Source organism: Cariama cristata, unplaced genomic scaffold (assembly GCF_000690535.1).
Source record: "Cariama cristata isolate BGI_N322 unplaced genomic scaffold, ASM69053v1 scaffold39266, whole genome shotgun sequence".
Taxonomy (NCBI): Eukaryota; Metazoa; Chordata; class Aves; order Cariamiformes; family Cariamidae; genus Cariama; species Cariama cristata.
In genome coordinates, this window is record NW_009623378.1 from 2,357 (window position 1) to 28,062 (window position 25,706).

The 25,706-nt window shown below is 37.4% G+C and overlaps 1 protein-coding gene across 1 annotated transcript; it reads left to right on the forward strand.

The window, feature by feature from the left end:
- Nucleotides 1-2,288: 2,288 nt before the first annotated feature.
- On the forward strand, nt 2,289-25,139 carry EXOC5 (exocyst complex component 5). Its single transcript, XM_009702708.1, has 18 exons — nt 2,289-2,378; nt 5,881-6,028; nt 6,432-6,626; nt 10,847-10,911; nt 11,339-11,367; nt 11,509-11,618; nt 12,073-12,117; nt 12,217-12,357; nt 13,480-13,562; nt 14,025-14,234; nt 14,498-14,533; nt 15,427-15,574; nt 17,722-17,830; nt 18,540-18,660; nt 19,456-19,542; nt 22,210-22,318; nt 23,333-23,548; nt 24,011-25,139. The coding sequence occupies exons 2-18, from the start codon at nt 5,924-5,926 to the stop codon at nt 24,197-24,199; spliced, it is 1,998 nt and encodes a 665-aa protein (XP_009701010.1). The 5' UTR covers nt 2,289-2,378; nt 5,881-5,923; the 3' UTR covers nt 24,200-25,139.
- Nucleotides 25,140-25,706: the final 567 nt, after the last annotated feature.

Consider the following 25,706-nt stretch of genomic DNA (forward strand, 5'->3'; position numbering starts at 1 on the left):
GCTAGTTTTTGGGATGCAGAGGGAGCTGCAGGTACTCTGTGTACGTATACATTTGAGGGAGCTTTAGAGGGGTCTAGAGGCATAATGGATACAGCAGGCTTGGTGTTATAATTCCTTTTTTTTTGAGGGTCTGGGGCATGTATATCAGATTTCCTTAGGAGAAGAGGCTTTGATAGGCTTGCAGAAAAACTCTGTAAATGTTGTTTTGCAAACAAACAAAACCAGAAAAAAAATTCAGGTCATTATATGTGTGTATGTGACTTATCTTTTAGTGCAAACATCTGAAGGAAGGGAGAAATGTAAAAAACATTATATACACACACAGAGCATCAGTAAACAGCGCAGCCTTTATATAGGGTTATGCCATAGCGCTGTACTTGGCAGTGGTACTCCACCTGAATTATAGGACCTTCAGAGGAAAGATTGTGGTTGTGATTTTCATATAAAGAAGTGCTGCAAAGAACCATAAGGTAATTAGGAAGCTAGAGGACTCCCCTGAAGGGAATTTTACTGTATTGAATGGCTCGTTTCACCTGTAATTAAAATTGCAAAAATGTTCCCAAACATTTAGATGTGAAGATGACATAATGAGAGAATATACGCTTGGTATGAAAACACTTCTTAGAACTTTTGGTGAAAAGGATTCAAGTAAAGGAAACTTAACGTGTATCAGGAAGAGCTGGATTAAAGAGATGAGTGACTTGCAGAGAAATTGTTTGTATGTGGTATTATCCAGTTATTTTTGAAGTTTAACCAAGGAGGCTGAGCAAAACACAGTTACTCTAGTCAGTCTTTGAAGGCGGAGTTGCTGGGTGATCTGTTGAAAGGGTGAAACTTCTGTCCTGTCTAGCAGGATTCAGCATGTTGCAAAGTATGTTTAAAAACCTTTTACCTTTCTGTTTAATAACTGGACCTGACTGGATAGGGCATAATGTGTTTCTGAGGAATGACAAACCTTGAACTGGCAATATTTGCTTTTCAACCCTTGTTTTTATTTATTAAAATAACACTATAATGCTAGTTTTTCCCTCACGATTACTTCTGACAAGGTTTTAGACTTATTGATACAGGAACCAATTTGATACCTGTGGAGGGCTGTTTATTTTTTACTATTTTTATTTTTTTTTAAACCAAACATTATCAAAAGCAGTGGTGACATGTTTACATGTTTCATTAACAAAAATGAGTTCTGGCAAATACCGATATTAACCAGAGCCATTCCCAGCTCTGTGTTGGGTTGTTTTAGAAAGATTGCTGCATGTAATTTAAAAGTGTTCCATGAAATCCTGGTGGTTGTGAGAATACTTTGCTTGCTGATCTTGGAGGTGCTGATGTTAGCACCTAAACAATGCTGCTAGATTACCAATGAAGCTGAAGTGATAAATACTAGGTTTTTTAAAGGATAGACGTTGAACTGTGTTTTGAGTATTTAATATTAACTATGAAGAAATGTTTGAGCTCGTTTAAGTGTTAGGCCAGCTAAAATAGGTCTTGGTTTTATAAAGCGGTATCTGCCTTCAGAAAACATTGTTGGGTGGAGAAATAATCTTAACTCTTCACCATTATGCAGGAAGGTCTGGCAGATATTATGGAAGAAACTTGAGTAACCTTGTGCTTTTAGCATCACTCATGCCTTGTTTTTCCTTCTTGGGATAGTCAAGTCCATCTGTTTTTATGCTTGCTTTTGTTTTTTTTCCTTTTTATATCCTTTGTTTCTGCAGCTGCAGTTTGATGTTGCACAGTGTCTGGTGGCAATCTCACACTGTTTTTGCCACGGGGCAGTGCCTTGGTCAGTTCTCCTTGTGATGCCATGTTGTGAACTGCATCAGAGAGTTGAGCAACTGAAAAGAAAACTTACTTTATGACGTAACTTTTTAGACAGATCAGTTCTACTATCTGATTTGCTTTACAGCTGACGACTGTGTCTCATGATGTAGTATCTCAAATCAGTGTAACAGCTGCATGGGTCAGACACTTTGTAATGACAAGCCATAAGCTCAGCTGGAAGTAAGGACAGGTAATTTAGAGCCAACTCTTCACAGACCTGCAGCAAATTCTTTGCTAGTAGTCTGGCAATCTCTAGACTAGATGTTCAAACCCACCATATTAAGAACAGCGTTCTCTATATTAAATATGTAGACATAAGAGGTGACGGGGTAATTGTCGACACTGTACTTGCTCTTTATTGTAGTAAAGCTTCTAAACACTTTCAAAATGATGTGTAAGCAGCTGCTTAAGGAACAACCTGCTGTGGCACATTGTAAGGAGTTTTTATTCTGTGGCTAGGAGCCTTTTGTGGCAGATGAATACATCGAACGCCTGGCATGGAGAACACCTGGAGGAGGTTCCAGAGGTGGAGAAGCTTTTGATCCGAAAAGGTAAAATAAAATTGCGTAATGGTCAAAGTGAATGTATCTTTAACTGTACTGTTTTATTACACGTATAACAAAAAGCCTGTACGTAGTGTTGGTGTGTGTCCAAGGAGGTTTTCATTTGGAAGAATTGCTAGAATTTGTGACCATGAACCAATTATTCAGAACCAATTATTCAGTAACAAGAGAGACTTTCTGATTTAGACCTTTTGAATGAAGGAGAATGATGTTGTTTGTCCATGTCAGACATGAATGTTCCAAAGCACTAGAGTTGCCGGATTAAAGCATAATAGGAGGCTTCACTGCTATGATAGTTAAGTCAATGAGTTTCTTGCTAGTTTAGCTCCCTGAGCTGGCTTGTTGTAAGACCCAGTAGTTTACAGTCCTAGTGCAAGTAAAAGGCACAAACAGGTAGGATGGGAAGAAAGGTAGGAATGTGGCAATGTTGACTTAGATGGTTTTAAACTGAATTTGTGTGAATTTGTATAGTTTCAATCAAATGAACAGCTTGCTGCTGCTGAATGGAGATGGGCTTGTGCCTCTCTTCCTTACTCTTAGCTGCACGCTGTGATGGCTCATGTTGAGCTTGCTCTAGGCACGTGATCTCATGATAAGCTAATCTAACTTGCTAAAATGTCAGAAAACTAACTTGAAAAGAAAAAAAAAAAATACAAATCAGAACTTCTTTTCTAGTTGAGTTAGCAATTTTGGAGGACTGGAGAAGCCTGAGAGCAGGTGCAAAGGGAAGAGGTTGTGTGTCTGTGAGCTGGTGGTGGGAAGGAATGTGGATGTGGAAAGGAGCAAGGCTAGGGTAGGGGAAGTGGGGAAGGAAGAGGTAGTGCAGGACCTTCTCTTGTTTGTGGTGAGCTGGCTGGGCTCTGTTGAGAAAGCTCACCCTAAAGCCAGCTCGCTGATTAATGGGCTGGCATTGAGTGGTGCGTTGGTAACTCAAATGCACAATTTTATACAGCAGTGTTCAACATCTTAAGCTTCTGTACTCCAAACCTCTGGATCTTCTTTTGTTTTGAAAAGAGTGACTATTTCAAGCAGTGCTACTTTTTAGCTTTTGTACCAGTATTGGTAGTCTTTCTAGAGACATAATTGTTTTCATTTTTCACATGGTTCTAACTTGGGAGATGAGCAAGTGCAATAGCTGTTCCTTAGTGACTTCTCATCCACATGATCTTATTCCAGATTGAGATTGTTTGTAGTAAGCTGAGCTAGAACTCTTAAGAAGTTTAGGAATTACTAACTTCAAAAACAAGCTGCTGCTATTCAAAAGCAAATAGGAAACACTTCATTAACACAGTCAAAGGACATTCCTTCTGGAGCAGCCTGGCTCTTTGGAGGTGTTTGAGAAGAGGAAGGATACTGCTGGAGTTCTAGCAAGATGCTGAGCCCTTGACATTCAGTCTGGGGCCTGTATCCTATGCAGAGCTTTACGTGTGATTTAAGCAGGAAGATGGCTGGAAATACACAACATTGCTTCCTGTAGCTCTTTCTCCACAGTTGTGCCTCATATATACTTTAGGGTAGTTAATGATTTGTACATATACCAACTCAATTTAACCTATCTTCTGTATTTCTGCTGATTTTTTTTGAGTTAACTTCTGTGATGCACTTTCATATTTTTCAGTACAAGTGGGAGAATCCTGCAACAGTAAATATTTTTCTTGTGGGATCTTGTAGTATTGGGCAGGGAGCCAAAATCAATAGCAAAAAGAAACAGACCTTTTGGTGTATGTTTTTTCTTTTCTGTTTTTAGAAGATGGTGCTTTTGTTTGGTAGAAAGAATGTTGGAATCTTTATTTCTATTCTGAGAAACTAACCGGCAGCTACCTCCTCTACTTGAGCATTCTTTCTTCTCTCACTATATTGAGTACTATTGCTGAATAAGGGCTGAGTTGGCACAATACCTATTTAAAAAACAAACCCCAAACTGAACTGAATCAGCTTGTTAAAATGCATAGAAACTATCTGGACTTCTAGGCTTTTGTTTGAGAGTATGCTTTGTGTCACTTAGTATCATTTAAATTTTATTTTAAATATACTTCTGTAAACTTAAGTCTGTTCCATGTGGTTTTCTGTGGAATCTAATACAACACACTTACTCTTGGGCTTCTGGCAAGCAGGAAGTGGAGGAAAGAAGTCATAAACACCTGCCCCAATCCAGTTTTCTTTAATAAGTTGTGCCTTTAAGTCACTTGCTGTTGTGAAAATATCACTTGAAATAAATTTTTAGACCAATACAGTGAGCAAAAAGGCAGTTTGCATGCTTTGAGCAGCAGGGTAAAAGCCAGTCATTTTAGCAGCGGAAGCTAAAACTGAAAAGGCAGTGACCCTCCATGCAACTAGAGAGAATCCCATTAGTATCATTTAGGCGTTGCTCGGAGGAAGCCCTAGATGTTGGCCGAGAGAGGTACTGTAGCGGTTACTGGGAAGGAGTCATGTGAGGGTAGAATAACACATTCTACTTTTGCCTTCTGGTTGCTGAGAGACTTTAGCCTGTGCATGGGGAGCCAGGAGAGGAACAGCGTGCTCATTCTGCCTTTCAGCAGCACTGCAGGTAGGAGGGGCTTCACAGTATACCTTCTGAACAAAGTATATGTGAAAATGCAGATTCCTGAGTAGTCTAGAAATAGTTCCCTGGAAGAGATTCCGATTTCCTCTCCTCTTCTGCTTTGACATTAAACCTGGACAGCAGAGTTCTCAAATCTTTCATATGTTTTCAGTATTAGCGTGAGTTTTATGGCGATGGAGGATTTAGGAATAATCCATTCCCTGAGCATCAGTGACTGGGGTGTTTAGAAAAGTATTAGCTGAAAAGATGACTGGAATGGGACAGAATCGATAAAAACAGGAATGAGAAAGAGAGACATTGAGAATGGAATGAAAAAAGAATAGAGGGAATTTAAGAATGCATTCATATGTACTGTGTTTGGGAAGAGTAAAATGTGAGTCTGAAAGAAAAAAAGTGATGGGAAAGGGCAGAGAAAAACGCCTTTAAATGTTATATGTTATAGGAAGAAAAGAAGTGAAGTCAGGAAGCAACATGGTTATAAACAAAACAACGTTATGAGACTAGATGATTGTATTAATTGCCTATTAATAGGATGCTGATTTACAAGTTTACAGTAACATGTACAATACAGTAGAAAATATTACATTGAAGGGAATGTAGTGGCCTGAGCTGTCTTTGTCCTTATGAGAATTAGGGAAGATGGGGATATAGGAATTTTTTGTATCTGTGTCAGAGCCATGTGCTTGAGTGATTTAAGTATTCCCCTCTCCTCCAGCCTACCTTTTATGTGTCACATAGTTTTTTATGTCGGCATAGAGTTCTACACAACGAGGGCAATGTGGTTTAAAACAAAATAGCATTTGTAAGTTAGACATGATTATATCAGCTTGGTAGGCAAGTTCTTTTCTTTGAGGTTTTTTAAGCTCCCTGCAGAAGACAATGTGTTTCAAACTAAAGTCTGCTGTCCTGTATTTTATTTTAAATCAGATTATTGGAAGAATTTGTAAATCATATCCAAGAATTACAGGTAATGGATGAAAGGATTCAGAGAAAGGTGGAGAAACTAGAACAGCAGTGCCAGAAGGAAGCAAAGGAATTTGCCAAGAAAGTACAAGAGCTGCAGAAAAGCAACCAGGTAAAATCTAAAGAGTGTATAGTCAGTGCTAAGCTGCGCAAGTTTTAAAAGCATCACATGCTCTATTAACATTTCTTGGTACAGCGTGCTACTGTTTGAGATAAGAAGAAAGAGGGTTTGATGGAAAACAATTTCCTCTGTCAAAGGGGGCTTATCTGCATGTTCCATTAATGAGTGTAAGCTATTCTGAAAGTAGTGAGCCTTCTCAGTAGTTTAAAGGAAGACACTAAACTTTAAGCAGTTGTGTGTACTTAATTAGCGATTCTGAGTAGTTCTGTATTTCTGAGATACAGCACCTGGGAAGCTGATGCCTGCATTCACTATGCTTCTTACTGAAGTAAATCTAGTATTTCCTAAAGTACAGTAAATGGAAATCATGCGTTTTGTGTCTGTGTTCTCCCAGGTTGCCTTCCAACATTTCCAAGAACTAGATGAGCACATCAGCTATGTAGCAACTAAGGTCTGTCACCTTGGCGACCAACTGGAGGGGGTAAACACGCCACGGCAACGGGCTGTGGAGGCTCAGAAGCTGATGAAATACTTTAATGAGTTTCTGGATGGAGAGCTGAAGTCTGATGTTTTTACAAACTCTGAAAAGGTAAGAGCTGTCAGCGGGATGAAAGCAGTTCAAAGCAATAAGCAGTACTGCCCTAATTACAAGCTGCTACCATGACTTACCATGGTCAGACTTCAAACCAGTGAGTGACTGACTTGTTAAAGTTTCATTGTTCTGAAATGTAAATTAACAACACTAGGCTGCAGATTGCTGATAAAGCATTTGTATTCAGTGATGCTTAATGTGGCAATGTTGGCATTTTTCATTTTATGAAATTATCAGAGATTTGAGAAACGCTGGGAGGGCAACTTTAGAGTGCATACAATATCTGCCTTTTTCCTTTGAACCTCGTGCCTCAGATGTAATGCAGAACGTTTCTGAATACAACTTCTTTGTGAAACTTCACTCTGTTGGGTCAGTCCACTGGCCTTGGATACCTTTTTGTCACAGCATGCCTTTGGGCTTTGTATAGTCCTGTGGTTATGTCTCCACCCTTTGGATTTAGAGGAACTGGCCAGGAAAACTTCAAAGAAATGTTAAAACATTTTGTTTTTCTTATGCTTTAAGAGTATGTTCATGACGCAAATGTAATCTGAATGGTGTGGCTAATAGAAATAAACTGAAGGAAGAGTGTCCAGCTGTAAGCAAAAGGGCACATACTAGATTTCCCTATGCAGTTTGAAAGATAAGTAAAGTTGTTGGGTTTGGGTTTTTTTTTGATATGTGTCCTGAAGAATCTTCCCACTCTCCTTAAATTCTGTACAGTGGTATGATTGTAGTCAGGAAAAAATTACAGTATGTGGGAACAGCAAAAACTTGGTTTGCACATTCAGCAAAAAATATGTGCTTGAAATGCAACTCCTAAAGGACCCGAGAATAGGTTAATAGTCATCCCCTCTCTACTGAGCTGAAGGTATCTCTCAGGGAAATGAAAAACTAGTAATTTCTTAGAGTTGTATTCCCAAGAATTCAGATGCATAGTGACTTTTGATTCATGGTCTGTGGATATATGGTAATTACCAGTTGATAGTTTGCCCTAATCAAAGAGGGAGCACATGAAGACTTTTCTGACTTCCAAGGAAAACAGAAAGGTTTCAACATAACAGAAGTTCTTCTATGGACAGCCTTTTCCGGATCTACCTAGGTTTTTCTTTCCTTTTTTTTTTTTTCCCCCCTAAGTAGAAATAAAATGTGTTAAAAATATTTAATAGCAACATGGTAAATAACAAAGCATAAGTTAGAGAGAATTATGTATTGTCTGCTGAGGAATCTTGTATAGAATTCGATTTTCACTTTACTTATAACTTAAAGTTTTGTAATGCTTTCCGTTGGAGGATCTGAAAAAAAGGTAGATAAATAGGTTAAACCTTGGTAAACAAGTTAATCTTTATACACCCTGAATAATAATAAGATATTCAGCAAATCTGGAGGAAAACAAATGTAGTAAAGGTCAGAAGTCTTGTGCCAGTCTGCAGAGGAAGTGTGTGGGAACACAAGATTTTCTGGATACAAGTTATCATACTGAGACTAATTTCGGTCAAGGTGGATTAGTACTGTTCTGTAACTTTTTGCCTCCTAGTTTATGTAGTAAGTAGAAGTAGCGATTGTAGGAACCTGCCTAGACATGTGCTATCACATCTTAATGCATCTTTGAACTAAAAATAGTTTTAAAGTATGAGATAGTAACAAATATTAAATGTAAAACCTTAATGCTTTGTCAGTGTCTTCTGATCTTCAAACTGATGTGGGGTTCAGATAGTGTTTTGGAGGATGTTATGATTTTTTTGTACTATGCCGTCCCTCACAAGTGTAGGTTTTTCTTTGAGACGTTGAGGGCAAGGGATACTGTGAAAGGAGCGGGAAGAAAAGAATTTTTATGTAGTTATTTCCTAGAGAATTTTTATTTTTCTCAGTAGTGTGAGTTCTTAAAGTCTGTTGGATTAATTTTTTTCCCTATGCTCAAGTTGTTGCTTTCCATGTTACTTTCTCCTAGCCATACTGAGCAAATTCTGACTTAACATCTCTGTGAACGTTTTTCCTTGCTGTCTTGTCCCATGCTATGTACTGTGTGTCTTCGTCCTCTGAATACTTATGATTTCCCTTGCACTGGCAGCTAACCAGTCGCTCTCCTGTACTGAAGTCTTGAAGTGAGAAAATCACTGCAGTTAAAACGATTAAACTATCAAAATGATCTAGCAGCTCATTTGTTTATCATGCAATAGCATTGTCCTGTGTTTAATATGTTTGCTGTTATTCTTACATCCTTTTCTCCATTTATGTTCTGTACTCAACATTATTCCATTAAGTCTTTTAACTTGTTCATAAAAATATTTTGTGTTAAAATTCTCTATTTCCATTATTTGTCCATGATTTTTCAGATTTTTCTTCCATGTTATAGCCTTTAAGTTGTATTTTACAGAATCTATATTTATTTTGATTTGATAGTTTACAGAAGCCTGATTCAATTAAAAATGAAATATGTCTGGATTTAAGCAGAAACCATGGAGAATTGATTTGTCATGGCTTCTGATGTGTGTAAGAAAAGGCCCTGAATTCAGTAAAATCAAAGTTAGTTAACAGCTATTGTATGAAGAGGAGACAAAGAAAATGTTGTGTTTGTGGGGCAATTTGTGGTTTTGTTTGTTTGATTTGTTTTGGGGTGGTTTTTTTTTTTGTAACATCAGTGAATAACTGCTAATATATAGACTATTTTAATGATATCAGTATTGATCACAATTGTTAGGTATTAAGGTTGCTGTAAGCTAATAGAAATAACTGCTGTTCCATTGGATTTATTTGAGGAGCGTAGCTGCTTTTGACTTAAGAAGCTATTGTAAGCTGACAGTTCAAAACATAAGCTGCTCTTAATAAGCAGCATGGATATACTTTGAGAGCCCCTATTTTTGCTGAACAACCAACCTAGCGTGATGCCTGTGCTCTGTATTCTTACCTGTGTGTCTTGTTCTATTCTTGAAAAGTTTTAATCCCAACCTGCTCTAAGTGGTGGGAGAATAGGATTTCATGACTTCCTTTTCTCTTACTCCAGTTCCCTGGAACATGACTAACAGAACGAACAAGATAAACTGCATGTTCTCCATGTCCATAAGTGTCAACTTAGAAAGGTTTTGCTTGAATTGTAGTAGCTAGAGCTTTCATGGCCTCCTTCAAGGTGCCTTCCAGTCACCAAGACAGCATAATAAAGCTTGTAAAACCATCCCAGAGCAGTGTCTGGCTTGGACCAGTCAACACTGTGTGCTTAAATCCACTGACCTTCAGTTGCAACCAGCTGCGTTCCTCACATTTTAAATTGGTGTTCTCCATAGTTTTAGTCAGCCTAGCGAAACAGTCACTAAGCACTACTTAGGTGCACTTCCCATGCTGATTGATCGTGGAATAATAAATGATAAAAGGTTTTGCTGTCCAGGACAGAGCAGAAACTTGCATGCTGCGTCATTTATTTGTTAGCTTTTGTATTCACGCGTATTCACGCGACTTCCTATTTTATAGAGGCACGATTAACTGACTTTCATCTTGATCTTTGCTTTGGACCTCAGAGTTTATAATTTCTAATACATCTTCCTTTTTTCCTTCCTTGGTACTCCAACTATGCTCTGCTTTGATCCCCTTTTTCCCCTTTCCGCCCCTCTCCATGCCAAGCATTGTCATGGCTTTTTTGGGTACAGCTATACAGCTAATTTCATCAATTTCAAAGAATCCCCTAGTGCTTTTTGCAACATGTCTGAAAGGATTGCTAGCCATTTCACTTCTGAGTCCAACAGAGATCTCTTCTGGCTGAGTATAAGTCAGCAAGACTTTTATCCTAATCACTTATAAAGTATAATGTTGCAGTTCAGCCAGATCTGTTACAGTTATGTATTTTATTCCCAGATGGAAGGGTGCGAATTTTCATGAGGCTGCTCTAGCCACATTCTGATGTAATCATATATATGTTGGCATAGTGCAGTGATGAGCTATTTGTCCAGGTAGCTTATACACCTACACAGACATGCCCAGTGTGAACATATTACAAGACTTTTTATCATGTTTTGACCTATATAACTTTATGTTAGAAAAAATACCTTAAGTATCATAAAAGTACATACAGAACCTTTAAGGGGGTGATCTCTTCCACGGGTATGTCAACTCAGCCAGCTTTAGAAATAGGAACTACATGTATGAAAGTTGGACGGTGGAGGGGGAGGAAAGGAATAGCCAACAATCAGGCCTTCTTTAATAATTCTGTCATGTTTTACTCATAACAGATTAAAGAGGCAGCTGATATTATTCAGAAACTGCATTTGATTGCACAGGAACTGCCTTTTGACAGGTAAAATTCTATCTGAACGTCTCTTAAAAAGAAAAAAAAAATCTTCATGTAGCTGTAATTTTCTGATGCTTCCCTTGTCTACTTTTTTGGTGCTTTACTTAGTGATTCATGTAGCTTTTGAAATAGATTGTGTGCTCATTTCTCTCTCCTCTATTCTCAAATTTGTGTTCATGCACTCATGTTGTGGGATCATCTTTACATACACATCCTAAACTGCTTAACAGACTTTTAATGGGATAATTTTGCTCTGCTAACTTAATGCTAGGTTTGAATTAGATGCTTGTAGGTTTTTGTGGATATAAAGCGTGTAACTTTTCTGTCGTCATTGTGTTACATGTTTTCATTTTTAAGTAGTGCCTGTTATGTCTGTGATTTCTCTTGTGATGTGGATTTGAATTTAATCATGGGGTTTTTTTGTTGTTAACAGATTTTCTGAAGTAAAATCAAAGATAGCAAGTAAGTTATCTATCCAGTTCAATCCATGTTCCTATATTTGAATTGTTAAAGATGATTAAAGAAGTATGCCATACTGTCAGTATTACAGTTTTTTTCAGTGTAGTCTGATGGATTTTTGTTGTTATCCCCTTTCCTCTCCAGGTAAGTACCATGATTTAGAGTGCCAACTAATTCAAGAGTTTACCAGTGCACAGCGGAGAGGCGAAATCTCCAGAATGAGAGAAGTGGCAGCAGTTTTGCTTCATTTTAAGGTAAAAACTGAGGGTTTTAATTGAAATACATAAATAAAACAACCCACGATACAAAAAGTGCCTGTTTTAAGTGAACATATTTGCATATCAGATAACATGTATAACTTTAAAAATACTGAGATGTTCCATCTGAAATCAAATGCAGGGGAGTAATGGAGGCAGATGATGGGAGATTGGAGGCAGTGTCAGTAGAGACCATTCTGAGATAATCTTTTCTCGTATGTGTGTGAACTGACTTTCATGCTTGAGAGAGTATTGAAACCTGAGGTATATATCCATGAGAGTGAAGTTACACTAGGTTTGTGACAAAAATTGGTTTGAAAGAGTCTACACTTGATGAATCTGGATTTTTTTGCAATAACTTTTTCACAGGGGTTGTATTTCATTGATTTCATTCTATACTGAAAGCATGTACAACCTGCCTTAACACTGAGTTGTTTTGCTCCTTCCACAGGGCTATTCCCATTGCGTTGATGTGTACATAAAACAGTGTCAAGAGGTAGTGCATTTTCGTTTACATGTATCTCTTTGGGTGTTGATTTATTTAGTCGTATAAGTTATTGTAAATATATTATGAAATGTGCTTCTAAAATCCTAGGGTGCATTCCTGAGGAATGATGTCTTTGAAGATGCAGCCATTCTCTGCCAGCGAGTGAATAAGCAAGTTGGAGAAGTCTTTAGCAATCCAGAGACTGTGCTAGCCAAACTCATTCAAAATATCTTTGAAGTTAAACTTCAGGTATTTCAAATTTTAACATGTTGAAGTTTATTGAGGAAAGTTTTCATCCAGAAATAGTGTATCTAGTAATAACAATTAATGAGAATTTACAGTATTTGTGATCTTGTATAAGGATGTAGAATCATAGTTGATTGCTCTGTAACAATTCAGACAGAAAATCAAGCCTATATCAAATAAAGCTGCGTGTGCTCTGAATACAGTGTGACTGAAAATACTCAAATTCAATATGTAAAACTGTAGCAGAATCAGTATGTTCATTGGGTAATTCATAAGATGCTATGCACATATTTGATTTCTTCTGTATGCCACATACCAAGAATGTGTCAGGAAAAGAAGTTTCACATTTAATAAGTATCTTTACCCTGGTCATTCTTGGAATCTGGGTTTCATATGTGAGGTTAGTGTTGAATAAGTGAAAATAGCTTACGTTGTGAATGTAATTAATAGTAAGTAATTACTTACTAATTACTCGCAGCTAATGCAATATTTACATGAAAGTCTACTGTAGTTGAAAATACTAAGTTTTCCATCCTGCAAATACACTCACTTAAGTGTGTAAAGTCAACAACATGAGTATTCGTTGCAAAAAGCAATTTCCCTGTAGATGTTGCTGCTCTTGTAGCATAGAGATTGAGCTTGTGTTTCAACCCCAAACTTGTGTGTCAGTTTTGACTTAGTATTTTATGGTAAATAATATTTTTCTCCAAATATTCAATGACAAGGCTCTGACCTTGCATCTCCTTTGTGTATGTATTATGATAAGCAAATTTCCTATCCTTACTGTCAACTGCAGAGATGCCACTGGGCCTCTGGTGCTTTTGATTCTTAAAAAGAGGGGATTTTGTGTTTGTTGGTCAAGCATATTTTCAAAGCAGTCTGTCTTTTGTCTTTGCTTCACACGCTACTACTTTGTATTATTAAATAATTTTCTTCTAAAAGATGCATTTAACTCTACTTGTAGATAATGCAGGATCTGTAAATTAGAGATTTAAAAACAAAGACTGTAGGAATTACCTTAAGTAAGATATACACTCTGCAGTAAACTACATTTAATCTAGCAGGTAGTGAATATGACCTGAGGTTGCTAGTTAATCTTCTAACAGATGCGCCCAAATTTTACAGAGTTATGTAAAGGACCAGCTAGAAGAACACAGGAAATCAGATGCAGAACAGTATCTTAAGAATCTCTATGATCTATATACAAGGTATTTATATATTGATGATGAAATTACAGTTGTAGATATTCTCTTGTAATAGACTGATTTATTATCCAGATGCAGGAAGAGAAGCCAAAAACGTAAACTTCTCATAAAAATTGAAAAAATTTTATGGCCGTTAACCTTTACAATGATTGCTTTCCTAAAGAAAATTAAAAATTGCTATTATTATTTTTAATGGGAAGTATTTAGTATAGTGATCTTTGAGAGTAACTTTAAAACTTTGCAAAGGCCAGTCCTCTGTATCTCACTGGCGATCTTGATTGGAGTTGTACTGTACATAATTAAGCATGATTCATGCAAAATTCTTTACTTAAATGTAAAGCTGCTAGACGTCTTAATTGCAATCAGGATTCTGTTGTGCTATGTACTTTATAAACATGTAATGCTGTAATTCATACAAATTCAACCTTTTCTTCCTTTCCCCTTCTTTGTTTCATTTGCATAAAGAACTACTAATCTGTCAAGCAAATTGATGGAATTTAACTTGGGTACTGATAAGCAGACTTTCTTGTCCAAACTTATCAAATCCATTTTCATTTCCTACTTGGAGAATTACATTGAGGTGGAAATTGGTTATTTGAAAAGTAGGAGTGCTATGATTCTGCAACGCTATTATGATTCCAAAAACCACCAGAAGAGATCCATTGGCACTGGAGGGTAAGTTTCTTCTGTGTAGTTTTGAGCTTCTGAAGCGGAAGGGAGGTGGTAAGGGGAGAGACGTAGTATTTGCCCTGTCAGATGTACGGTGATGAACTGCAAAAGAGTAGTCTTCTAAAATGACCTACAGCTTTTTATAATTTGCTGTCACTTTATGTTCTGTTAAAAAGTGTATTGCTCTTGGTACATGTGAAAGGTGATGCATGGTATTTATACGCTCATGGGAAATGAAAAATACCAGTTAAACCTATGTTTCAACTTAGGATCCAGATCCACAAAAGGACTGAAGCAAAACTAAGGTACCTAAAGCATGTATATGTGTGTATCTAAAAGCATACATTTTTTTTCACCTGCCCAGGTCTTGTGGTCCCCTCCCAAGACCTAGGAAGGGGAAAAGACCATAGCAGTGTCAGTGAGAAAGCTCTTAATGAGCCCAGAAGATGCAATGGACTTAGAGAAAGGTAAAACAAGACTTCATTATCCTCAGAGTAGACAAACTCTAATAAAGGACTAGTGAGAAGTGGGAAAGGAAGAATTAAAACTTGTGTGGAGCAGAGGTGATAAGACTACTGCACCTTTCAAAGAGCTACCGGGTTCAGTCTATCAGGAATGAAAAGTGATTTGGAGAGAGCAGCAGCAGCAAAGTAATTAAATTAATTAAAAAACAAAGATGAAAATTTAATTTTCTTGGGGAAAATGAAATTGATTGTAGTGAGTGACTTTATGGATTGTTTTATGCATGGAAATGTGTTGGAGCATGCTTGACTAAATCAGGACTGCTGAGATAGTGGATGAGGATGAGAGGATTTGTAGGCATGGATGAGATAGAAAACTCTCATTTAGTGTTTTGAAAGTACAATGTGACAGAATGTATGGAGGCTAAACTTTGTCCACTGAGCATAAGTGCCATAGGATTCAATTGAAATTACTCTTATTCCACAATGGGGAATAGCTGGTCCTATGGTGTGAACATGCCATGGTAGAACACAGTTGACCATGGAATCACAGGTGGTAGTTTTGCATTTGCTGGCAGTTTTTTTTAAGCTTGCAAGACTGTCTTAATGCTTGCGTATCCCAAACTGTGTCTTGGGTTCTGTTTTTTGAGTTAACAACTAACATATCCTAAATAATTGTTGAATTTGAGTATCAAAATTTCCATCCAGTGAATTCTTTTGGTATATCTTTGTTCTAGTATTCAAGACCTCAAAGAGAGAATAAGGCAACGTACAAACTTACCGTTGGGGCCGAGTATTGACACACACGGAGAAACTTTTCTGTCACAAGAAGTGGTGGTTAACCTTTTGCAAGAAACTAAGCAAGCTTTTGAAAGATGTCACAGAGTAAGTTTGCTTCCTGTGGTCTCCATTAGTGATATATTTTGTGTGTGAAATTAAATCTTGAGGTTCAGTTTTTAATGGAAGTGTGATAGGAAGAAAGGAAGGACATTGTTAAACAAATAAATTCTCATTTGTATTTTTCACTGAAACAGGGTCATGGTGGAGGCCAAGGGTTTGCTTTTTAAACATAGATGTGATTGTATTTGTGGTTTTTAATACTGTCTATTTTTGGAAGAAGTGAGGATGGTTAAACCTATGGCCTACATTGCTTTTCTTACCGAATGAGACCCAAGACCTGAGAAGCCTTAAGTATATATTTTTTTCCTACTTTAAAAATATAGAAAATAGTTCAACAGTTGTTTTCCTGTGTCAAATGTCATTCTTCTTGCATTAGAGAATTATCACCAATAAAACGCTGAGAGGAATAATCTTTAACATTGTTTACCTTGGTAACCCTCTACTGTTCTTTAAATGCTTTAGTCTAAGAAAAAAAAGTGTTTTCCTTCTGATTAAATTGCTGGGTTTGCTGCCTGTCAATTACTGTTTGTCTGGTACTTTAGAGTAAATGAAAACCCTTGAAATTTAATTGCAAACTGAAATGCTGGAGATTTTTTATTAGCTAAACACACTGAATTCTAACAAATTTTAATACCTCTAACATTCTAAATTAGCTTACTGCAGAAAAACGTAACATTTTAGGTGTTTAGAAATTTTAATATTTTATAAACTCAGAGAGGCCAAAGATACAACAAAATATCGATACAGGCCTGTTACCTGTACACACTGGGATGACCACCTTCCTGGTGGTGCAAGTCAGTGACTGCAAGACAAGTAGGTAGATCATTATTTTTCTCAATATGGTAGTTGCTAGAATCGTTTGTTAAATTCATAATATCAACTAAATTTTTCCAGTTGTGCACAACTGTATTTCTTTCTTGTTGGGATCAGATTTTTTTCATACTTGGTCCAAAGGCAATTGTATGTATTGGGGTGGAAACCAATGCTAAATGGATCTTGGCATGTAAGGAGATTTTTTAGAATTACAAGTGTGTAACTTCTCAATTATCCTACGTGCTGCTAGGGTTTTGTTTGTAGTCAGGGCAACTCCCTATGCAAAAGAGAAGTTACACATGTCCCTGGCTAACTGATTGTATTATTTATGTCACATGCCAGATGTGTGCAGATACACTGCCTGTCCCAACTGTGACTGCTTTAGGAAAAATAAGTTGGTAATTCTGAACGTAACCGTATATTGAAACATTTTGGTGTTTGGAAATCTCTGTAATCGTGTTTTGTTGTTCGGGGTTTTATTGGGTTTTTTTTGGAATACAGCAGAAATCTTTGGGCGTGTTGTTACGTAAATCAACTTGAATTGCAGTAGTGATCTCTCTTACTCCTAGCTTCATAAAATTTTCACATAATTCCTTAAAAACCAAAGACGCGTTTCTCATGTACAAATTCCCTGTCACATTTTTCTTTAGAAAAGGGATTTACTGACAGGTTGCTGTCCAAAATCCCATGTTACTTACAGCTCATGAAAGTACAGATGCTGTGTGGCTGTGTGGGCATTACTTCACTTAATAAAGATTTTCATGCTCTGTTGACTCCAACTGAACTGTGATAAATATAGCTGAGGTTCAGTCTGTATTATTTTTCTGCAGTACAGTGGCAGTGATACAAGAGCAGCTGCACTGGGTGAACCTGAAGGTCCATCTAACCCACTGTGGCCAGTGACAGAAGCTTAGTAAAAGAGAAAAAAGGCAGAGTATGGATAGAATCATCTTTTCTGTATACATTTTCCCAGCAGTTTAGGTAATTCCTGAGATTACATCTGGACAATTGTGTTTTAAGGACTATTAGTTAATATCTTCATTTGTTATTACTATTATTGCTATTAGAAACTATTTATAGTTTTGCTTTTTGTAGCATCCTGTGCTAGCTTCAGTTTACTTCTTAATGCTGAAGGATTTACTGATACTGAAGGCTGTTCCTGAATAGTTCTCTGTATGGATACTTTTCATTTAGAATAAAATTCCAGTTATTCTGGAATACTTGTTACATTTTAAGCTTATCCCCTATGCAATATCAGATAAACTTTCAAATGTATGTAGAACTGACCTTTAGGATGAGCTTTTTCTTTTTCTTTAAAGCTCTCTGATCCATCTGACTTACCGAAGAATGCTTTCAGAATTTTTTCTATGCTTGTAGAGTTCTTATGTACCGAACACATCGATTATGCATTAGAAACAGGCCTTGCTGGTGAGTATAATATTTTCTGAGCATTTCATCTCGTTGGTCTTTTTGTGCAGATGATCTTTGCAGGTCCTTGCTGTGCCTTATTGATTGGCTTTGTTGGGAGTGTATTGGTTAAATGAAACTCATTTTGTGAAGTTGGGACTCGGCATTTAATGTCTTCTAAAGTGTAACTTCCGTTTGGGGAACTGATGCAGAGATGGAAACATGCTACTGTCTTCAGAAACATTTGTATCACAGAAATTGAGACACCAGCACTTCCTACCTCATTTAATTGTTCTCTGTGCCAAGGCAGGAGAGTATTTTTATATTAAGGCTTACGTTTTGTAAGAATTCCATGCTTGTTTGTATACCTGTGCATTTTAAAGAGTGTCAGTAAATAAAAAACCTGCTTGTATTAAAGAAGTTAAAATCTTGACAGTGAGAACTTGCCTTTCCTACATGAAAGCATAAAACTCGTATTCTGAAGCAGTATTTAGACTGGCTGTTCCATTTTGCTTTGTAGAAATTTTAAAAGCAAGCTATTTCTGTGCTTATGGTTATTACCTGATACAGCTTGAAGAAATATTCTATATATGGCACCATGGTAAATTTTTGAAACTCTAAGCCTGTGATTTAAGCATTCATGGAAAAATTCTGCATATTTAAAAAATCATCATGCTAATTATAAGAACTGCATATCGTTACAATCCTAATGAAACCTTCTTTGCTTTAGGCATTCCTTCTTCTGATTCAAAGAACGCAAATCTTTATTTCTTGGATGTTGTCCACCAGGCCAATACTATTTTCCATTTATTTGACAAGCAGTTCAATGATCATCTGATGCCATTGATCAGGTACCTTTATTTTGATTAGCATTTCCTTTGTGAATGGTCATTTTTGGTGAAGAAAGCAATTTTTTTCATTCCTCATCTCTATTAAGAGGAGTTTATTCTTGGAGAGGTTCAGCTTAGTGTTGTGGGAAGATGAAATACTGTAATGGGAGGGGGAAGAAGGGAAGTTAAACAAGTTGCTTCTTTGGAGAGCTAATGGGAGAGAGGGAGCCCCAAGAGTATCGATAGGAAGAAGAGACAAGTTGCTCCTTAGAGACCTCACCTCTGCATCACAGACCAGGATTAGAGGGGGTTTGTGGCTGCGCCTTGGGGTGAGCTGGTGATAATCAGGGCTGCTGAAAGTCCTGGGGGTACCTCACAGGCTCTGCCGAGGGAGCAGCTGGCCATGCCTTGAACTACATGAACTACACAAGAGCTATGTCTTATTGGGAGCCACGGAGTGGATACACTCGAAGTAGAGCACACTGGTGTGCGGTGGCTTAGTGTGCGTGAAAAGCTGGCCTTGCCCGCTCACCTGCCAGGGGCTGGCAGCAGCTGAGAGGCACTGCTCAGTAGGCACAACGCTGCCTGAAGTGTCTTACAGTACTGCCCATCGGCACTCGGCAAACTCTGCTCACAGTCAGATGGCTGTTCAGGCTGTTGATTTGTTCTGAAACCAGCTAACTCCATCTAAACTAGCCTTTTCTGATGGGATGGGAAATCTTCACAAAGTCCTGTTGTAAGGAGCAGACCCAGCAGACAAGTTTGTTTTGATATTTTAATACTCTGTCATATACCCAACCCTCTGTACTGTTGCAGTTCTTCTCCTAAATTATCTGAATGCCTTCAGAAGAAAAAGGATATCATAGAACAAATGGAAGTGAAGCTGGATATGGGCATTGATAGGCAAGTAGAGATTTAAACTTTCTGTTAATCATTAATTCTTGTAAAACTCCTTTGTGATATACGTTCGTTTTCCTTTTAAGGAAGAATTATTTCTGAACACAAAAGTGATTATTTTTTTTTTTAAATCCATAAGTATGCGTTATTGTGCATAGGAAACTTAGATTTTTGTTTATTTAGAGAGTCATATTTTCCATGGCATATTTCTGACCCATAACTACTTCTGGAAGAACATTAAAGGATTTTGGTTATGTTGAAAGAGTGCAATAATTCAGTTTTACCTTATTGTCTCAAACTACTTTTTTCTACTTTAAAGGAGGGAGAAGTGATGATTGAAATAGGTTAAAAACTTGCAGGATTTCCATTAGGAGCAAAGTTTGACAAAAATAGGTTAGATGATTTGCCTGAATCTGTGCAGTGCTATGGATTAAACCTAGTCATGGAAGTCTGTAGACTTGGAATAATTTTGATTCTGACATTGACTTGCTTTGTGGTTGTGACTGACTCATTTAATCTTTTTTTTTTCCTGTTTCTCCAAACAAAAATGAGGAGATAGCTATAAAAATTGTATATTAAAATCATAGCTGTTTTGCAGCAGAGGAAAATAACAAACTAACATGCTTAATATTAGGAAATGGAGCTGTTGTGCGATGCCCTACTTTGGTACGGGAAGCATGTAGTGTTCCCATATTTCCAGGTGGCACTAGTCAACCTAGAACATGTTACCTAAGCTTTCTGTGACTGTTTTCTGTCTGCAGTAACAGAAATAAGCCATCCTGTGGGTAACGAGGACTACTCTACTCTGGAAATTATTCTTGGGGGTTTTGTGAGGATCACACCATACTGGAGAGGAATGAGAAGAGCACTGTATAGGAAAAACAGGCATTGCGTTTGTGTCCTACTGGGTATTTTCTGCAGAGGGGTGAGGAAGAGATTTTATGCATTATTTGCACCTGTGTTTTCTGTAGGTGCCAAAAGAAAGGTGGAGATAGAGAGTGTGTAAGTGGGAGCTGAGATTTTAGCTGCTCCTGCTGGAAGTGACCTTAGAGGTTTAAGTACAAAGTTTGAAATACTTGAACCATTGAAGCCATAAGCTTACATCTAGACAGATACAGGCTGGTCATCAGCATTAGAATAGTTTGTAACTGTGCAAAACAATTAATCTCTTAAAAGTGATGGTAAGACTTAAGAGAACAAGTTGCTGTTGGAAAATGGTACATTCAAAGGTTTGTGGATTGGAGACTTCAAAAAAATTTATGCTTTTTTTGAGATTAATGTTACATATAAAATGTATTTGTGTGCCTGCTTACATGCTGCTTGGTGGTGCCACTGATGCTGTCGCGAAGTGATTGTCTTGCTTAAAGGAATGATCAAGTTCAAAAAATCAAATTTCTAAACGTTGATGCCTTCAACATTTTCTAATCTGAAAAGTCCAATAGCAGTTTCTTGAATGCCATTCATAGCAATTGTCTACCTCTGTAAAAGTGATTTATTAGCCAAACAAAATTAGTTCAACTGATTTTCTTTCAGTATGTATTTTGTGTAAACGGCCTTGTGAGAGTATTTATTGAAAATGGAAATTGAGGAGAATGCAAGATGTAATTTCTTTAAATTTCTATTGGTATGTGGATTGTTGAGTGTAGTACATCTGAAATGCAAGTCTGAGCTCTATGCATAGAAAAAAGGGAGTTTATTTCCTCTTTGGATACATATATTCTTCTCCCCTTCCCTCCAACTTGAATCCTTCAAGGCCTGTAATGGCCTTGACTGTTTTCTTTGGGGAGGTTGGAGGGGTGGAGAAAAGTGGCAGGGGAGCAGCACGGGAACAGGAGAGGCAGAGGGAGGTTCCTGGCAAAGGTAAGCACTGAGAGAGGTATGCAGCCTCGCTTAGCTGCTTTGCTGTTTGACTTTTGGTTTGTACTTAAAGTAAACCAGGGTCTTGACCTTAGATAATGTTTTGAAAAGATAAATCCTATAAGCGAGAAATAAATGACAGTGTAAAACTCTATTAGATTTCTGAGAACAAGAGAAATACCAGGCTCTGGCAAAGGAAGAGGTTATCCCTTTTTCTCTCCTCCCCCCATTTTCCAAGTGTTTTCTGATGCTTGCTTCTGAGCAATACATAGCATGATCTAATTCTACTAAACTCTTTGGAATGCTTTCTTCAGCTCTCTGATTCTCTCTACACTGAAGAACGCTGTCCAATTTCTCTGAAGAGCTGGATTTGAATGAATTACCTTACAATTAATGTATCCCCTTTAAAACCAGCTGGCCAGCATGCTGTGTACTGTGCTCCAAGACACTGAAGTTGGAGTTTTTAGGGTGGTTGGGCTTTTTTTTGCTGATTCTCATTTTTCGAACTGCTTACATAAAATCAAGCACATCTCTATAGAAATGCATTGCAGCTTCAGAGGAGTGCGTATGTGTGTGTGCATGTCTGTTAAATGAAGTATTTCCTTTGACATGTCCCAGCACCACTTGCTTCTTACACTAAAAGCAAACACTTATTATATCTCCTGTAGATTACTCAAATGTTAGCTAGTGGGGTTTTTTCCTCATTATTTTATACTGCTTACTTTTGTATAGAATCATATTAGTATATGCAAATATAAAAATCAAGGAAATGAAAATGTTCCCTTCAAAACCCAATCTGTATTTTTAACTTTAAAGGACACTGAATTGTATGATTGGGCAGATGAAGCACATCTTGGCTGCAGAGCAAAAGAAGACAGATTTTAAACCGGAGGATGAAAACAATGTTTTGATTCAGTATACTAATGTAAGTAAACTAAGTCCCACCTCATCAGTATAGCTTCAAATGCTCATGAGTGTTATCAGGTACAAGATGTTCCTTACTAAACACACATTAGGAAACACGTGCATTTGATTAATTTACTTAGCTATTCTATTTTGCACTAAGCACCTCCAAACTCCGTTGTGGACTATTTTCTCAAGCTGAAAAGGAACACTAGCAGTTTTGTATCTAGTGTCAGACACAAATCAATTGGTGCTGGACCAGCTTTCACATTCTTTCCTCTCCCAAGAGGCACAGATTTGGAACAAGGTTTTTAGCTGATAATTAGCTTTAAGCTATCAGTTTCAGAAAATCAATTATGGGGTACTCTCTAGTTGCTGGGTGCTTTTTCCTCTTAGAATGGCAGTAACATGACAAAGCATCATGCATATGGCATGAACGTTCTTTACTACAGAACCTTGTCTCTACCACTGAATCTGTCTGAATCGCAGCCTACGGGCTGCTGAGAAGCTGTAGTGCTGGGTTACGTTAGGCTTTTGCTAGGGAACAATGCAGAGAGGAGTAGAGAACAAACTACAGGCAATGGAAAGAAGGGAGAGCGTTGCCTGAATGCCTGCAGCCAGGTGGGAATGGCAAAAGTGGAGCTGGTGCTACGTGGGAAGGGTGAAGATGCCTGTATGGCTGTTAATTTGGGTTTATAATTGCAGCTGACAAGAGGCTTTTAATCACTTCCTCCTCCTCCCCATGCCCTGATTGATCATTGTTTGAAATTAAAGCAGTTTAATTTGGGCTTTTTTCTGAACTGATAGGAAATGTAACTTAATTGAATATTGTCTTGCATCCATCTTTATACTCTCATTTTTGCATCTTTACGTAGCAAATAAAAAACTGTTGTAAAATCAGTAATTTCAATGATGTGTTGTTGGAAATTTAAGGACTTAGTGACTGATGTTCAGCTTATGATGTGGAAGCCACTTTGAGAAGAACAGATTTCTAGAAAGTAAGTTACCTAATTCTTTTTTTTTTTTTTTTATTTAGGCTTGTGTTAAAGTCTGTGGCTATGTTAGAAAGCAGGTGGAAAAGATTAGAAATTCTATGGATGGTAAGAATGTGGACACCGTTTTGATGGAGCTTGGAGTTCGTTTTCATCGACTTATCTATGAACACCTACAGCAATATTCCTACAGCTGCATGGGAGGCATGTTAGCTATTTGTGACGTGGCTGAATATAGGAAGTGTGCCAAAGACTTCAAGGTAAGCATGTGCAGGTTGGTGATGTGCAGCCAGGTCAAAATTAGTAGCAGGACTCTATTTTTAATCAGATTTTTTTTCTTCATAAACATCGTTTGTTCCTGTTTGAGCATCACCATTTTGTATAATGATGTTATATATTCTGTTACTCTACCAGCAGTTCTTTATTATGTCATAAAGAGCAGTTTCCTGATAGCATTTTATTGCTTGCAGGCTGTGTGCGTTTATTGAAGTATTGAATTTGCATTATTATGTGTTCTATGTACAACTTAGCGTGTGTGCATATCTCTCTATAGATGTGTGTGTGTCTGTATATATTTATGCACACGAGGAGAGAACAATGGATGTGAAACTTCTCTCGAGAGGAAGTGTTTTGAAGATCTAGTTGGGCATCATGTTATAAGACTTCAAGCAACTCTAACTCTTAATATCTGGTTTTTTTTCTTTCTTTTCTCTTAACCACAGATTGCACTGGTGTTACAACTCTTTGATACCTTGCATGCACTTTGCAATCTTCTGGTTGTAGCCCCGGATAATTTAAAGCAAGTTTGCTCAGGAGAACAGCTTGCTAATCTGGACAAGAACATCCTTCACTCCTTTGTTCAGCTGCGTGTTGATTATAGGTCTGCTCGTCTTGCTCGTCACTTCAGCTGAGAACATGGAAAGAAATGTACCTTTGGGCAGGCCACAGTTGTCAGAAAGCACAGGGAATGATTGCTTACCAAACCATGGTTGTAATTTTTGTGGGATAATGACTGTTCAGAATAAAGCAGCAGCCATATTTAAACATGACTATGTAGAAGGTGAGCAGGTAAAAATCTGAATGATACTTCGTGCAAGCTAAAGTTCTGCCAGTGAAGAATTTTGCAAATCTACTTGCTGCTGATTTTTTTTTTTTTAAATTGGAAACATGGGTGTAGGAAAGCAAGTGATGCATTGAAAGTATTTTAGCCTTCAATATTGAATTATCAGATACCATTTGTTAGACTTGAACTACAGAGCATAGCGTAGGTAATGGATTACATAGAATAGACCAGTGTAAAAACATTCTTCGTCAATTTTAATGACTTAGACTTCAGCACAGCTAATCATAATCAACTTATCTTTGATTGGTGTTTCTAAGTCATTTCTTTCATTTAAAACGTTATCCTGCTCAATGTAATTTCTTGCTCTAATTAATTAGCTTGGAATTTCTTTGAGATGTAGGAGTAAAAACAACACTATCCCAGAAAGATGTAATTTATTCATTGTGTAGCATTCTAAACAGAACTAAAGTTGTGTAAAGTTTGGGGGATTTTTTTGGTTCTTTGGCTTTGGTTTTTTTGTACCTAATAGTCAAGGGCCCACCGGAACATATTGGCATTGTATGATCTGACATTATTGTTTCCGTTTGATACCAGCACACTGAATTTTATATACGCTCCTAAAGTAAATGCAGCTGCCTTGCCTAAGGCCTTCTTTATTACAAGGTGAAGGTACCCATTGTTTGGTTAATAGAAGAGAACTTTCTCCTATCTGTTGTTTAGATGTAAATAAATTCAAATTATAGTGAAGTGAAAGGATAAAATGTAGCCCAGTTCTTCATATGTGGGAGGAATGGAGAGCAACTCTAGCAAAAAGCTAGAGCTGAAAATTCCTGTGCTGAAGATAATTGATCCTCAGTGCCTGAGCAATATAAAATGTTGAAGTGTGCAAAAGCTTCTCTTCTACTGATCATAATTTTAATATTGGGGACAGGCTACTTTTGTGTCCGTTATGCTGCAGCATTTATTCAAGGTGTTTCTGAGATGGACCCATAGTGTGCATATAGTGAATTGAAGCAACAGTGATGTTTGAAACATCTGGGGTAGCTTTTCCACAAGCAGTTGAAAATTGTTGTAAATAGACCTTTGTTCAATGAGGTCTTGTGGAAAACAGGTTGGAACTGCTGTGGTTTGTGTCTTCAATCTGACTTGGTTCATCCCTGAACAAATAATCTGTAACACTTTATTTCTACTGTGGGCTCAACGTATGTTACGGAAACTTCTTTCTCTCCCATCTTCAGAGCAGCATTTCCATAAATTTACTTTATGGGTCAGTCAAAATTATTTTCCTCTTTTGTTAATGAAATCCCAGGTGTAGTCAATATTGACAGACTTGTGTGGAATTTCTCTTGGTTAGC

Coding starts and splice junctions, on each gene's coding strand:
- EXOC5 (XM_009702708.1), top strand. CDS start 5,924: ATGGATGAAAGGATTCAGAGAAAGGTGGAGAAACTAGAACAGCAGTGC. Junction 14,235..14,497: donor AGATCCATTGGCACTGGAGG/GTAAGTTTCTTC, acceptor GTTTCAACTTAG/GATCCAGATCCACAAAAGGA. Junction 23,549..24,010: donor AGTGTGCCAAAGACTTCAAG/GTAAGCATGTGC, acceptor TCTTAACCACAG/ATTGCACTGGTGTTACAACT.